Source organism: Hyperolius riggenbachi, chromosome 7 (assembly GCF_040937935.1).
Source record: "Hyperolius riggenbachi isolate aHypRig1 chromosome 7, aHypRig1.pri, whole genome shotgun sequence".
Taxonomy (NCBI): Eukaryota; Metazoa; Chordata; class Amphibia; order Anura; family Hyperoliidae; genus Hyperolius; species Hyperolius riggenbachi.
This window is the reverse complement of record NC_090652.1, coordinates 234,282,182-234,299,524: the sequence shown is the minus strand read 5'-3', so window position 1 is coordinate 234,299,524 and position 17,343 is coordinate 234,282,182. Positions and strand designations below refer to the sequence as shown.

General features: G+C 42.8%; 1 protein-coding gene across 4 annotated transcripts in view; it reads left to right on the top strand.

The window, feature by feature from the left end:
• LOC137525789 (uncharacterized) overlaps positions 1-17,343 on the top strand; it is a 311,742-nt gene that overhangs the window by 264,488 nt on the left and 29,911 nt on the right. For 3 of the 4 annotated variants that reach the window (XM_068246991.1, XM_068246988.1, XM_068246990.1), the window contains one exon: positions 13,159-13,223. In XM_068246991.1, coding sequence (XP_068103092.1) covers positions 13,159-13,223 — 65 coding nt within the window. The remainder of the gene's footprint in view (positions 1-13,158; positions 13,224-17,343) is intronic. The other variant, XM_068246989.1, reaches the window with a different exon arrangement.

Below are 17,343 nucleotides of genomic sequence, written 5' to 3'. Positions count from 1 at the left end.
ACCACAATACCAGCTGTACAGACCCCCTTTATGATTTATTCGAGAAAAGGTAAAGTTTTCTCATAGGAAAGGGGGTGTCAGCTACTGATTGGGATAAAGTTAAATCCTGGATAACAGTTCCTCTTTAAGCATTTCTTATATCTAACAGAAAAAAATTGTCTTTGTATTTATTGTTCCCATTGAAAAATTACTCTGACTTTTGCCTTTCCATACACAGCATTCAGAAAAGTACAAGGGCTATAGCAAAATACTGATTATCATTATCATAAACCAAACAAAGACATAGCACAAAAGTAGTGGGGGTAACCTGCCCAAAAACAGCTTGCAGTCTTAAAGCGGGATTGTCATCATAAAAATCAAATTTCAAATGCAACTGGTCTGAGTGTATTAAGTAATAAAGATGCTAATCCTGCATTCAAAACTTTTTCTGCTGTTACGGTTTGGAGTTATCATATATGTTAGGAGCATGGACCGTTTAATTGTTATTGCCATCAGCTGGCAAAACAGTTGCAGGCTGGGGCGTCTTTTTATCTATAATATATTCCTCCTCTTCTCTTTATTTCCTCCTCCTCCTAATGACACAAGACAGTGCACTTCTTAGTATAGACCTCAGTGGGAGTGTCTGAAGACTCTGGGAGGAGGGTGGGTAACGAACACACAATTAGCAAGAGGAGAAAAAAGAGTGAGGGAGGAAATTATGTCAGGATTAGCTTCATTCAAAGGTAACCAAGATGGAAACTGTCTAGAATAGAATTCTCTGCTTTTCCTTTATAAAATGCACAGGAATCATAACGTGGACAGTGAAATACCTCTGTTATGTAAGTAGAACTAGTATTTATCTACTTATATATGGTTTTTTTTTTATTTCTAGGTTAGCATGGGTGTCACTTGTTCTTTAACCACTTTAAGTTAATTAATTAAATGGGTGTTTTATGTTAGCTAACTGTGGCCCCAAGTCCCCCGGCATCGGTCTGACCCCCCCCCCCCCCCGATCGCCCCCGGCAACACTCACCCGTCCACAGTCCCACGAGAGCCGCAGCTTCCCAATTAGCATCACTCATCGCTATGGCGACGATCGGACATGACGTCATGAAGTCATCGACGTCATGACGTCATGCACAGTCCCAATCCTCCCCATAGCGAAGCGAAGGGATCCCTGGGGGTACATATACCAGCGGTGATCGAGGGCGATCGAAGGGGACCGGAGGCACTTGGGCACCATAGTTAGCTAGTGAAGTGCTAGCTTAACAATATGTAACAATATGTAAAACATTTTATTTAATTTAATTTTATTTAAAAAAATCCTCCAAGGGCGATGCGATCCCCTGCGGCGGCAAGCCCAACACTGTGTTGGGCTTACCGCCAGGGAGGTTAAGCCCGAAGGGTTGTTTATTTTTTGCATCTGATCAACTTTCACCTCCCATTTATTTTCTAATAACTGTATCACTACTCATCACAATTAATTGGTCTATATCTTGTTTTTTCCGCCACCAATTAAGATTTCTTTGGGTGGTACATTTTGCTAAGAATTATTTTATTCTAAATCCATTTTAACAGGAATAGTAAGAAAGAAATGGAAAAAAATCATTATTTCTCAGTTTTTGGCCATTATAGTTTGAAATTAATACATGCCACTGTAATTAAAATTTATGTATTTTATTTGCCCATTTGTCCCGCTTAATACACCATTTAAATTATGTCCCTATCACAATGTATGGCGTCAATATTTTATTTGGAAATAAAGGTGCATTTTTTTTAGTTTGCGTTGATCACTATTCACAAGCCCATAATTTAGAAAAATTATATTAATATACTCCTTTGACATGCGTATTTAAAAAGTTCAGACCCTTCGGTAACTATTTATGTTTTTTTTGTTTTTTAATTGTAATTTTTTTATTTTTTTGTATTAAAAATTGTATGTGGGTAATTTTTGGTGTGGGAGGTAAACAGCTAATTATAAATGTAAAAAAATGTATTTATTTATTAAAAAATTTATGTGTGTGTAGTTTTACAATTTGGCCACAAGATGGCCACAGTGAAAAAGTCCTTGAAGTGTGATCGTATGCTTCCAGGAAGCAGAATGAAGATGGGGAACTTTTTGAAACTCAGAAAAAATGCAGCGTCTCATGAGACGCTGCCAGCTTTTCTACGGAGGGCTTCGATCAATGAAAGGGATCTATAACCCCTTTCATTGATTGCTGGGCTAACGGCCGGCGGTGGGAATGTTCGTCCAGTTGGGCTTAAGTGGTTAAGGTGTGTACACACCTTTAAGGGACGTCTCCTGTCAGGGATCAGGATCTGATCCCCTTGGCAACATCGCTGGGCCAAACTGAACACATTTGTGCCAGCTGTCTTGCTATGTTGGGGTGGGGGAGATGCGAGAGGATGTCAGAGGGATGACGAGTGGCGCATGCACGATGTCACGTGGCAGATCTGCAGCCCAGACCAAGTACGATGGCGGCGCGCACAGACGCAGCGGCTTCATGCTACCCACATTGGTGCTCTCTTCTATTAATTTTCTTCCTACTGACCTTCACCGCCTCACAAGCAAAGGCCAGCATCCACTACAAACGCCAGGAGCTTCTACAGATCAGATCAAGCAGCACAGGAGATCACTTTAACACAGAATCAATACCGTAGGAGATTCTTAGATCACCGGGTCTTTCGTTAACCACTGCTATCCTCGGAAATAGACGGGGCAGAAAGCGAAGCAAGAGGAAACAAAAGAGAGGTAAGCGATCAGGACTGCTAACTAGACTGAGAGCTACTCCACATAAAACCCCTCTTCCTAGCGCACTGCTTGCAAATGTGAGATCCCTCGCAAATAAAATGGATGAGCTCCGACTGGATATCTCCACGTATAAAACTATGAGAGACTGTTGCCTTTTGATTTTTTCGGAGACATGGCTGGACCCCTCCATACCAGACGCTGCAGTTGACCTTGCAGGTCACACGCTTCACCGTGCTGATCGAACGCATGATTCTGGCAAGAAAACAGGTGGAGGACTATGGGCCTGATTCACAAAGCGGTGCTAACAGTTAGCACCCTGGTGAAAAGCCCTTTATCATGCCTAAACTCAGTTTAGGCATGATAAGTTTAGGTGTGATAAGTTTAGGTGTGATAAGTTTAGGCATGATAAGTTTAGGTGTGATAAGTTTAGGCATGATAAGTTTAAGCGCCAACTGCGTTAGCACCGCAGTGCACATCTGATCAAAAGTTTTACGCTAGCAAAGTCTGGTGCACTTCGTATAAAGTTTAATGGCGCTGCTTTGCGTGCGGGACTTTGCAAGCGATCTAAACTTATCTAAACTTAGCATGCCTAAACTTATCACACCTAAACTTATCATGCCTAAACTTATCACACCTAAACTGGCTTTTCACCAGAGTGGTGCAATGGTTATCATGCCTAAAGTCTCTAACTGGGTTAGCACCGCTTTGTGAATCGAGCCCCATGTGTCTTGCTCCCTCCATATGTACTTGGTTATTGGACTTCCTTACTAATCGCCCTCAAACTGTCAGACTAGGAAAACAGACATCCTCCACCCTTACCCTGAGCACTGGCGTGCCACAGGGCTGTGTATTAAGCCCTCTCCTCTATGCACTTTTCACCCATGACTGCCAGCCTATCCATACCTCAAACGTAATTGTTAAGTTTGCAGATGATACGACTGTCATTGGGCTTATATCAGACAATGAGGAAGCTGCATACAGAGAAGAAGTTAGGAACCTGACTGCATGGTGCGACATTAACAACCTGTTATTAAATACAAAGAAGACCAAAGAAATTATTCTGGACTTTAGGACCACCAAAAAGACTACTCACCTACCGCTAATGATCAATGCAGAGGCTGTGGAGAGAGTTTCCAGCTTCAAATTTTTGGGAGTCACCATCGCAGAGAACCTGTCCTGGGCTGACAATGCTTTAGCTCTAACTGGCAAAGCACAACAACGCCTCTACTTTCTGAGAAAACTAAGGAGCGCTAACCTCCCACAGAAGCTGCTGGTTAATTTCTACAGATGCACTATAGAAAGCGTTCTGACCAATTGCATGATGGCCTGGTACAACAGCTGCACGAAGGCTACTAGAGAAGCCCTGCAGCGAGTTGTTAAAACAGCAGAAGCCATTATTGGCACTGAACTACCATCACTGGAACTTTTGTATAATACTCGCAGCTTGAGAAGGGCCAAAAACATTATCAAGGACAACACTCACCCTGGAAATGCCCTGTTTGAGCTCCTTCCATCAGGTAAACGTTTTAGATCAATCCGCACACACACAAACAGACTGAAAGACAGCTTTTTCCCATCCGCCATAAACTTGATAAACTCTGAATCCTCTCTGAAATAATTAACACTGTGTACAAATTGTTTAAACTTCTGTAATACCTGGCATACTTGTATAATTTCTTCTCTTCCTTGTTACTATCACTAAGTTCCCTATATGCACCGTGGGGTTGTCATGAAAAGTAATTTCGTTGTGTTACACAATGGCCTCAATTCACTAAGATCATGCTAGAGATAATAAGGCAAGAGAAAACTTACCTCCACACGTGAGAGAGTTATCTTACCTCTTCATTCCTTAAGTTACCTCTCCTGTAGTTAATTTACCTCCTCTGTAGTTAATTTACCTCCTTTGTAGTTAATTTACCTCCTCTGTAGTTATTTTCACATGCAGCTAATTAACAGCCTGTCTTTAACTCTGGAGTTATTTTAAGGATTGGAGAGTTAATTTAAAGACAGAAGAGTTAACTTTAGGCTTGCCTGAGGTAAAATGTTTCCTGAATACTACATGCCTTATCACCATGGTAACAACTCTGAAAGAGTTATTAAAGACAGGAGATAAGTTTAGTGAATTGAGGCCAATGACAATAAAGTGAATTGAATTGAATTGAGGTGGTGTAGCAGTACGGACATTGGGACCAGTGGGGGTTCGGGATCACTAAGGTGGATCTGCCCGGCCTATCGCTCGTATGTTTGAGGTGAGAGTCGCCGACTGCCATACACATGCCCATGGCTGGCCTTTGACCTGAGCGACCGGAGCGGTTGCTCAGGGCGCCGGCTTCCAGGGGGGAGCACGTGATGTGCATTCAACTGGGCTCCAGGGCCATCTGTGGCTGCTGCGAGTGGTAGCTTTGCCCCCGAGTGCCGCTGGGGGTGAAGACTCCAGGAATCTGCTGCTGCTTCTCGCTGAGTCTGTGTGAGCCGTGCGTGCCAGTTGCCCGCCCCTTGCTCACAGGTGATGTCTGCGCCACACATTAATCAGAGAGAGACCTGCTTGTCACTCTGGACTCCTGGCCATCTTCTGTCTCCAGCTACAAGCAGAAAAGCAAGATTCCCCAACTGCCTCCCGGTTGGGGAAGGGGAGGGGAGTGCCTATATATGCTAAAGGGGGATCTGCTTGTATACAATACACTATTCATCTGCCCAGCTATATACACTAAAAGGGGGATATGTTTATATATACTAAAGTGGGGGATCTGCCTCTATACACTAAAGGGGAGGGGGGATCTGCATATATACACCCAGGGCCGGCGCTACCATTAAGGCAAAGGAGGCAGCTGCCCCAGGGCCCCAGAGCTTGTAGGGGCCCCCAGTGGCTACAAGAGGAAAAAAAAATTTCAAAATCGGCCTTATAGTTTTTGAGAAAATCGATTTTAAAGTTTCAAAGGAAAAAAAAACACATTTAAAAACCTGCCGACTTTAATGGTTAATAGCAAATCCACCTTAAATGCTAGAAACCCTAAATTTGCAGGGTATGTTAAGGAGATCATTAGGAATAAGAGGAAAAAACAATTTTTCAAAAAGACCTTATAGTTTTTGAGAAAATCGATTTTAAAGTTTCGAAGGAAAAAAAGTATACTTTTAAATGCGGTAAATGTCACTTTTAGTAGCAAACCTAACGGTAGTGTAATTTTACATGCATCAAACGAAAGCGCAATAAATTTCCTGACGGGGTTTCCAGGGGGTCTATACGCAGCTGCAGCGCTTTGGCCAGGGATTGCTATACAGCCGCAATATGGCTGTATGAAGATCCCTGGCATGGTTTCCTATTTTCCCAATTTTTTTTTTTTTTAATGTTTAGAGTGGGAATTTAAAAAAAAAATTGTGGGGTCCCCCCTCCTGAAACTTTTTAACCCCTTGTGCCCCATGCAGGCTGGAATAGCCAGAATGTGGAGCTCCGACCGATTGGGGCTTCACACCCTGACTATACCAGCTGCAAAAAAAGGTCTCTTAATGCCGATTTTTGTTCCGGGGTATATGTTGGGGGGGCCTCCCAGGTTTATTTTGCCCTGGGGCCCCATTGTTGCTTAAACCGGCCCTGTATACACCAAAAGGGACCTGCCTATATACACTAAAAGGGAGGAGGATCTGCTTATATACACTAAAAGGGGATCTGACTATATACACTAAAGAGGGATCTGCCTATATATATATATATATATGTATATATATATATATATATATATATATATATATATATATATATATATATATATATATATATATATATATATATTGAAGGGGGATCTGCCTCTATACACTAAAGGGGGGGGGGGATCTGCCTATATACACTGAATGGGGATCTGCCTATATATACGAAAGGGGGAATCTGCCTATATACACTAAAGGGGGGTGGGAGATCTGCCTAAATACACTAAAGCAGGGGATCCTGCCTATATACACCAAGGGGGGGGGGGGGTCTGTCTATATACACTAAAGGGGATTTTGCACATGGGTGTGTGTGTATACGTGCACACGCAAAGAGGATGAATGGGGGGGGGGGGGACAAAATCTGGTTATGCTCAGGGTGCTGTGAAACCTAAGGCTAGCCCTGCACTTGCCTGATTATTGGCTGAGGCAGTTGTTATCAGCTGCCACATCCAACTTAAGACAGGCATGTTTACGAGGCTTTAGAGATGGGTGGAACATGAGACTGGTCTGCTGTCATTATAGTGATAGATGAACAAACTGGCTAAACTTTGCATTGTGCTGTTGGACACAACCATGCTTTGGGTTTTTAAAGCAGAGCTTCGGTGTAAAAATAAAACCCACACTATAAGCACAGGCAGCAACAGTTATAGCAGAGTAGCAGGGGAAAAAATATCTAAAAACTGGCCACTTATGCCATAAAAACAGGTTTTGTTGGTTAGCCACACCCCTTTATGAAAAACTGCTACAGCACTTTTCTGCTTTTGTATAGACTGCTACAAGTTTGTGTCATCTGTGGGTGGAGGAGCCCAGTAGCGGCTCCAGCATCAAATGTTTGGAAAGGGGGGGGGGGGGCACGATGGCTGGCTGGTGGGTCCATCTGGATGATCAAAATCGATGTTTTTATGGTGAGCTTTAGATATTTTTTGCCTAATGCAGGTGATAAAATGAAGGCTAATTAGTTCAGGAATTATCAGGGACACACGTAAAAATCACAAACAGAAGTCGTAGGCTTTTCAGCAAAGCAGATTGTCCAAATGATAGTGCTACTATTGAAGAAAGGTTACCTACAGATATACTTTTCTAGTTTGCTGGAATGCATTAATCTTTACTTGCTAGCAAGCTGCTCCTGTGTGGACAGATCACAGACAAATCATTCCAGCCACGAGCCTGTGTCTCATGAGTCTACAAGCAAGGTTTGGTGGAAGAGGCAGGAGGGAGAGAAACACTGTGTGTGTAATTCCTTATCTTAGTAGCTAAGCTTTGATGGAGACTAGAGCTTCTAGTTTAATGGCTAATTTAAAAGAAAAACAGCTTTCAGCTTGTAAGCCTTCTTCAAACTCCATTCCTGTTGACTGACAATGTTAGAACATACAATAAGAAGGGGGTAGAGAATTTTTTTTTTTTTGCAAACATAAGTGTCATCCAGATGCATTGATTACAAGGGATATTACAAGGATTGTGAGGTATCTATGGCAAATAAATAAGACCCTTTGTTGACTCAATGCCTACATAGACTTGTACTGACATGGAGAGTTTTTTTTACAGACCCTATCCTGTTCACTGTATGCAGCTGGAGCCTGAAAGCAGTTAACAGTTTTTTACTGAGCAGGGGACCCTCAGGGGAGCACAGTGTTTCCTGGGGCAGAGCCCCAGCATGCCTCAGTGTAGCACCGCCCATGGAATAGCCTAATAGTGTGGCCTGAGGGGAACTCTGCTTCTACCTGTGCCACTGAGCCAGCCTTTCACTGAGAGGAGAAGTGAAGAGAAAATTAATGCAATGCAGGCCACAGTGCATTCCAGAGTTGCCACAATGTTTTCCTGCTGCTTAATTAAAGGGAGCCCGAGGTAAAAAGGACATATTTGTTTCCTTTGTCTCTAATCCTTTAAGCCAAATACCCTGGCCATGCTTGCAGATCAGATTTCTATGAAACATCTGACAAGATTAGCTGCATGCTTGTCTCAGGTGTGTGATTTAGACCCTACTGACTGGAAACATCAGCAGCTCTGCCAGGCAACTGGTATTGTTTAACCCTCCTGGCGGTTAATTTTTTTGCCAAATTGGCAAAAATCCTTTTTTTTTAATTTTTTTTTTTGTGTTTCATGTAAAGCTACCAGAGTGGTAGCTACATGAAACACCACTAGAGGGCGCATGTGTCCCTCTAGTGCGATCATCGCCGGCATCAATAGCAAACAGGGGAACGCGTATATAACGCGCTCCCCGGTTTGGCTTCTCCTGTCGCCATGGCGACGATCGGAATGACGTCATGGACGTCAGCCGACGTCCTGACGTCAGACACCTCCGATCCAGCCCATAGCGCTGCCCGGAACTCATTGGTCCGGGCAGCGCAGGGCTGTGGCGGGGGGGGGGGCCCTCTTGCGCCGCTGCGTACGGGCGATCGCCGCAGAGCGGCGGCGATCGAGCTGTACGCGCGGCTAGCAAAGTGCTAGCTGCGCGTACAGCATTTTAAATGGAGCAAATCGCTCCACCAGGGGCTGAGATATCTTCCTGCGCGGCATAGCCCGAGCTCAGCTTACCGCCAGGAAGGTTAAAAGGAAATAAATATGGCAGCTTCCATAGGTCTCACTCCTCGGGTTCCTTTTAAGTACTGTAGTCAGCTGTGGCTGCATTGGGTATAAAAACACAGGTGACATCACAATATGTATCATTCTGGCTCTTTTTCACTTTGTAATTTACAGCAGAGGCCTACTTTAACCTTTCATTATTAACTGCGGCTCACATATTTTTTGTGAGCATTTTTTTCCCCTTTTCTCTGCTTTGTCTTTCGCAGTTTTAAGCCAAATATTCAATATTGCAACCAAACCATTGCTTTGCAATGTCTCCATAAGAGATGCTCTTCTGTCTCATAAAGAGGATGTAATATAACAAGCAAATATCCTGCTATACTGCTTACAAGGAAAATGCAGGTGTTAGGCTTCTCTCTATCACCCCAAGGCCAGGGGTTGTAGCACACATTCAGATTTTAATCTTGAATAAAAGACAGGATACAGGAGGAGGAGGAATGCATCAGGTGGTGTGTTTTGTGTGTTTGTTAGAATGTTAGAAAGAGAAGTTATTGGGTTCAGCCCTCATCTGAGAAGTAAACAAACAGCACAAAGGACTGAAGAACACTCAAACCAATCTTTCACGTTCTGTCATTAAAGCTATCGGAGTCCACTTACCTAAACTGCAGAAGCTTGAAAGAAGGTATATACATTGCTTCTCATTACATTGCCTTGTGTGCTTCGCTGTAATGCTTCCCCATTCATCAAGACATGATGTGGGTAATTAGGTTGTTCAGAAAGGCTCATCTGAGATTTCTACACACAGAGAAATGTATAGAAAATGTATTTCTCACAACAACCTATCATTCATCATCATATGTCTAATTGTCTTCTATATCTGAAGATGTATCATTTTGTATTCCGGTTTTTCAATGCCAGCTTCAAATTCACTACAGAATCTGTTAGTACCATACAGAGTGCCAGTAGGCCTGATAAACTGCTATCCTCTATAATAATATGCAAGTGTCCCTGCGTCTGTCCCTGTGTCAGTGCTTTTTTGCACTGCGCATGTGCAGGGACAAATCGCAGAGACACTGCTGAGAGCCGGAGGAGGACGGGGCCAGAAGGGGCGGGTGTGTGTGCGTGCGGCGTGTGTGCGGCGGGCGCGCGCAGCGAAGTCATGACAGACCTAGCCCGTTTTTTAAACGGGCTAAGGTCACTAGTACTGCTATATTCATGTACTGGACTTCCACCACTATACTGAAGGGTACTGTAGACATAAAGATGAGAGAGAAGAAGTCATGGTAACATTGTACCTGGTTAATTAAGAAGTACATTTCCCCCAAAGTAAAATGAGCCATAAAATACTTTTTCCCTACGTTGCTATCACTTACAGCAGGTACAGATCTGACAGATCGGACAGGTTTTGGACTAGCCCACCTCCTTCATGGGGGATTCCCATGTTTTGTTGTTTTTTTTATTTCAAAAGCACTTAGTGAATGGCAGTTGCTCAATCCAACTGCCAACATAGTGTGCAAACATGTAGGGGGGCAGCAGGCATTTTTGTATAGATTGTTTCCAGGGATTGTTTTTGTAAAAAATAAAATACTAAAAATCCCCCATGAGGAGACTGACCAAAACCTGTCAGTTCTGTCAGAATTCTGCTATCTACAATAAGTGACAGCAACATAGGAGAAAAGTAATTTATGGCTCATTTTACTCTAGAAGACACATACTTCTTATTTTTATGTGTTTACATGTATTTCAAATTTCTTCTTAATAGTGGTCCTTAAATACAGAATTTAAGTAGTTATCCCTTTGCCATAAATGCTTTAAATAGATACTGCAACAGCAGCAGCATTATTAGGGCTGATAGGGCAGCAACAAAAAAAAATCAACAACATTTCCTTTGAAAGGCCCCTTTAAGAGTAAAGAGAGAACTTTTGTATTAAGTGAAAATTAGGTTTAGTGCCAAAAATGTGATATTCAAAAAATGTGCAGCTTTACTGAAATCCTGCAGGTTATGAAAAGCCCTTTACTCTGGTCCCGCAAATGTAAGAAATGTCTTGCCTGTAAAACAATGATACCTTATCTCTGGAAATATACTGTACAGCAGCTGTAAGCCCATCCCATTCATTAACAAATGAAACTCTACAGTACATTTAAGTAGGTTCACTTTAGGATAGGTTCACTATGGCATAAAAAAGAGTAAGTTCTACGGAATAAACCCTAACAGATAGTCAGTTCGACGGAATAAACGCTAACAGAGAGTCAGTTCTATGGAATAAACCCTAACAGAGATGAACAGATACTATGTTAATCATTAGGATCTGTTCACATTACTCTGCAAGTTTGGGGAGATTGCGATAATTCAATGGGCACGTTGCATTGACCGGGTGCTACAGAACGGATCAAAAACTAATGCCCAATAAAAACTGATCCAGTCCACAAGTGGTGATAGGAAGTGGTAAGCCTGGAAGCGCAATGGTTTGTTCATCCAATTGCTTAGGACAGCGTCTTTGGAAAAATTGGCTTTATATCCTCCATCCATTTAACCTCTTGAGGACTGCAGGGCTAAACCCCCCTAGTGACCAGGCAATTTTTAGTTTAAAAGGCCACTGCAGCTTTAAGGCCAAGCTGCAGGGCCGCACAACACAGCACACGAGTGATTCCCCCCCCCCTTTTCTCCCCACCAACAGAGCTCTCTGTTGGTGGGGTCTGATCGCTCCCCCCATGTTTGTTTTTTTTTTAATAAATATTTTTGTTTGTGTTTTTTTTTAAAAAAACAACTGTTCCTTTAAACCCCTTCCCTCCCTCCCTCGCTTCCTCCCCCCAGCCAGCCAATCATGGCGATCAGCTCTTATAGGCTTTACCCTATGAGAGCCGATCGCTCTCTTGTCCCCCAGGGGGACAGCCGTGTCACACGGCTGTCCCCAGTGCAGCGCTGCTGCTGATCGCAGCACTGCACAGAGTAAATAGACGGCGATTACGCCGTCTAACAGTCTCCCGAGCGGCAATAGCCGCTCGGAGACTGAAGGCGGGGCGGAGCTCCGCCCCCCAAGCAGGAGATGCGCGCGCAGCCTGCGCACGATCTACTGCAAAACAGAGCCCCAGGACTTTACGCCAATTGGCGTTAGGCGGTCCTGGGGCTGCCGCCGCGGCCACGCCTACTGGCGTGACGCGGTCGGCAAGAGGTTAACACAAGCTGCTAGCACGGCTCTGCTTTGCTTTGTCTTTTGCCGTACTTTACTATGACCTAACTTCTCCCTATTCTCACACAAAACTCTACCCTGTTCGTGTCTAACCCTTAACACCCCACCGGTGGGAAACTACTAACCTTAACCTCCCACCCCCCTCCGGCATCTAACCTCAACCCCCCCCCCTCTTAAAACGCATCATGTTTAGTAGGCTGCCCGCAATGGGGATTGTGGCTACAAAAAGCCCTTTTAAAGAAAACCTGAACTGAAAATTAAAAGTCAAAATAAACATACACACGTCATACTTACCTCCCGTGTAGTCTACTCCTGGCAACTACAGTGTTTGAGGTGCAAGAATGGGATGGGGAACAGTTTGTTTATGATTACCACTATTCAAAGTATCTATAGAAGTGATTATTATGAGCACAGGACCAATAGAGAGCTAATACTGCAGTTGAGGCAGGTCCCCGATGCGGTCACTACCTCTGCACCTCCTATTACTACGCCCCTGTGTAGAAGATGGTAAGCCTACAGTTGATTAATTTTTTGAAACAAATTCTCTTAAATGACCACTATCAAGAAAAAGTAGGCAGATAAAATCTGACAGAACCGACAGGATTTGGGCCAGTCCAAGCTTCTCAGAGATTTCTTTGTTTTCAACAGCATTTCCTGAACAGCAGTTTAACTGCTAAAATAGTAAGATACCAGCCAGCCTCCCTAATCACTTGCACACTATTTTGGCAGTTCGACTTCTGACTGCTGTTCAGGAAATACTGTTGAAAACAAAGAAAAAATCCCCCATGAGGAGATGGACTGGTCCAAAACCTGTTGGTTCCGTTAGATTTTAACTGCTTGCTTTTTTTTCGCAATAGTGGTCTTTTAAGGATCACAGTTAATTAACTTTTGACACATGCTGTCTTTAAAGATCCTCCGGGAAGGAGAGGGCTTCATTACACTATGCTATTATAAGAGTAATAGGTGATATAAGCTTATGGTGTATAAACCTAACTTACTTTTTGATTTCAGCAGGTTGTTCCTCATCAGTGAGACCTTCAGAGGATTCCTGGACACTAGTTACACCAGTTCCTCAAGTAAGACACACTTAGATTGTGTACCTATTCCAGCAATATAATGAAAATGCTCAGTTTACAGGACTCAACCCCCCCCCCCCCCCCCCCCTTCTACACACACCCTGTAGCTATCTAGAGCATTAGATGAAATTCTAAAGCCAAAAAGATGTGTATAGACTTTAAAGAGACTCCGTAACAAAAATTGCATCCTGTTTTTTATCATCCTACAACTTCCAAAAGCTATTCTAATGTGTTCTGGCTTACTGCAGCAGGTTCTACTATCACCATCTCTGTAATAAATCAACTTATCTCTCTCTTGTCAGACTTGTCAGCCTGTGTCTGGAAGGCTGCCAAGTTCTTCAGTGTTGTGGTTCTGTGATGCATCTCCCTCCTCCAGGCCCTCTCTGCACACTGCCTGTGTATTATTTAGAGTAGGGCAGCTTCTCTCTTCTCTCTTATCTTTTACAAGCTGGATAAATCCTCCTCTGAGCTGGCTGGGCTTTCACATACTGAGGAATTACATACAGGCAGAGCTGTCTGCACTCTGCAGAAAGAAACAGCCTGACACTTCAGTGGAAGATAGCTGCAGGGGGAAAGAAACTCACAAATGATCTCTTGAGATTCAAAAGGAAGGGTGTATACAGCCTGATTGTGTATGGATGTATTTTCTATGTGTGGACATACTGTACATCAACCTACTTCCTGTTTTGGTGGCCATTTTGTTTGTTTATAAACAAACTTTTAAAAACTGTTTTTAACCACTTTTAATGCGGCGAGGAGCGGCGAAATTGTGACAGAGGGTAATAGGAGATGTCCCCTAACGCACTGGTATGTTTACTTTTGTGCGATTTTAACAATACAGATTCTCTTTAAACTTTGTTCACTTGGTTATAGTAAATATCAACACAACTTCACACAATAATCTTATATAGCTGGCCAAATGCTTGACAGAGTATGCTTAAAGGACCACTATTACGAAATTTATAAAAAATAAAACTAAAAAAATTATTTATACTAAAGAGATATTAAAGAATTAATTAAAAAATAAATCACGCTGCTGTTTACACATTCATGACAGCCTACATGTGAGGGGCTCTTACCGATGGGTTATGGGAGGCTGTACTGCAGGCTGCTAGCTGCCCAACAGCATGTCAGCTAGTAGTAGAACTGTCTCCTGATTTTAGCAAGGCAGATACTGTACGTTGTAGTTTAAGAACCCCTCCACTATTTACACAGGCACAGCAGATGTCTCTCTTCATTTAGCAGAGTGGCTAAAATCAGGAGACAGCTTTACTACTAGCTGAAATGCCATTGGACAGCTAGCAGCCCACAGTACAGCTTCCCATGACCATGATCATGAATGTGTAAGCAGCAGCAGTGTGATTTTTTTTTAACTAATTCTTAACCCTTTAATATCCCTTCTACTAGCTCTGTTTTCAGTATAAATAATTTATATTTTATAATTTAAATAGCTTTTTTTTTTTTTTAATACATTTTGTGATAGTGGTCCTTTAAATCTGTTGCATTCCCAAAACGAATATTTAATTGATTTTGAAGTGAACGTCTGGTGTGAGCTATGTAAAGTCTGATCCTATATACCATATTTTTGGACTATAAGACAATCCAGACAATAAGACACACCTAGGTTTAGAAGACAAAATCAAGGAAAAAATTGTACTAAACCTGGTACGTCTATAGTGTTGGGGCATCTTATCAGGGCCGGATTTACCATAAGGCACTGTAGGCACGTGCCTACAGGCACCTGATGATGGAAAGGCGGCTAACTCCCCTCCCTGAGCGCCTGGCTCCCTCCTTCCCTATGCAGAGTCCTGATGAGAGTGTAAATGAGAGTTTTTTCACAAAGCATTTCACTTACGAGATCTCCCTTTAGTCAGGGGAACGTCTAGCTACTTAATACTGAGGTTCCTCTAGCTAACTTATACATGGGGCCACCTGTGGCTACTTAATATTGAGGGTAGTTCTGGCGGCAATCTAATACTAAGGGTAGGCAAGGGAAGTAAGGGAGAAGTGACCGCAGTGCAGTGTAATGGGGGTGTGTAGGTTCCTGGAGGGCGAAGTCAAAGGTGCCAGGACATCTGTGTCTATAGGCTCTTGTGAGGTATATCCGGGCCTGCATCTTATAGACCTTTCCCCCTCCCCAAGCTGTTTTTATCTAAACTAAACTGCCCAGCTACACCAAACCCTGCTGCTCCCACCAGCTACTCTAACTACCTTACAAAAAACCCCTGTTGCCCCTGCACCTACACTAATCATAGCTACATGAATCCCTGCTAAACTAAACCCTGCAACATGAAACTACAAGTGCAGCAGAAGCAGTTATTACCTATCCAGCAGAGTCCACCATCTGCTTCTCCTCCAACACTGCACCAGCTTGCCCTGAGACACATCTTGTCTTCTGTCCCATCTTCCTATTACTAATGCAGCCACTGTGAGTCCTCTGTTTCCGTGCAGTGTAACATGGTCAAACACTGCATTATCACGCTCAGAGTTCCGTCTTCTGGCATTTCCTGATACTAGTGTGCTCTTGTTGCATGACCCAGACGGCTACTTTGAAAGGCAACTTCCCCCCTTCTGGATTGGTTGCCGGGCACTGCAGCTGGCGACGGGACTTCTAGGTTCTGCCCGCGAAGGTATCAGAGTCAGAAGTAATGTTAGTGAAGTGTAGAAAGAGAAGCAAGATGGTGGTGCCAATACAGAATATGTCTTTTTGAAGGCATATGTAAATAAATAGTATGCTACTTATTTTGAGTGAAATTCTGTGCACACATGGGAAAGGCTATATCTGTATACTTAACTGTAAAAATAATCTAGCTATAAGTATGCTTTAAATGTAACCAGAAGTGAGAGGGGTGTGGAGGCTGCTATATTTATTTTATTTTAAACAATACCAGTTGCCTGCCCTTCCTGCTGATCTTTCATTACTCAGTAGTATCTGAATCACACAGCTGAAACAAGTATGTGGTAAATTCAGTCAAACTAAAGTCCAACTTCTGATCTTCATACTTGTTCAGGGTCTGTGGCTAAAAGTATCAGAGACAGAGGATCATCGGCAGCACAGCCAGGCCATCAACAAAATTAAAGGGAAATAAACATGGCAGCCTCCATATCCCTCTCACTTCTGGTGTCCTTTAAAGAGAAACTCCGACCAAGAATTGAACTTTATCCCAATCACTAGCTGATACCCACTTTTACATGAAAAATATAATGATTTTCACAAACAGACCATCAGGGGGCGCTGTATGACTGATTTTGTGCTGAAACCCCTCCCACAAGAGGCTCTGGTACCGTACGGTACTCTGGGCAAACTGCCACAATGTAACAATGACACACACAGGAAATGGCTGTTTATAGCTGTCTGTTAAAGCCATAACAGCTACATAATCTGCCCACAGTAACAATGTCACCATGTAATACATGTCAGAATGTGAATCTGGGAGAGGAAAGATTTTACAATGAGCAAACTCTGACTAAATCATGTATACATAATTATTGTAAAAATTAAGCACCTTTTTATATTAAATTATTTTCACTGGAGTTCCTCTTTAAGGGTAGAGCTGGTCAGAAACATTATCAAGTGTTAGCAGTGGAGTTGTACATTTCTGCAGCAATGAACAGCACACAGACACGTATAGCTGCTTCTATCGATATAAATCCATTTATTTCATGAAATGTGGTCAAAATGAGAAACTTAAAGAGAACCTGAACTGAAAATAAAAAGTCAAAATAACCATACACAGGTCATATTTACCTCCTGTGTAGTCTCCTCCTCAATCTCTTTCTCCTCTCCTGCGTCCCGTTTGTCCACTGTGATCAATGGAATTCTCCGTCCTCCATTTTGAAAATGGCCATTACCCCATAACCGCTTCCTGGTCAGCACACTGTTAAACTGTAATATCACCCACTTGAGCCATAGGGAAACACGGACATTACCTTGTACATTCAGTTGTAACTGACAGCTGCTGATATATAACTGACAGCAACTGGTATATTTCAGTTCTGACAAAATATTGTCAGAACTGGAAGGGATCACTGTAAGAAAAAAATGGTGAACTTCTGAGAGGAACTGATGGTGAGGTAAGTATGTAATATTCATTTGCAGCATGTGTTTATTTTAAATAAT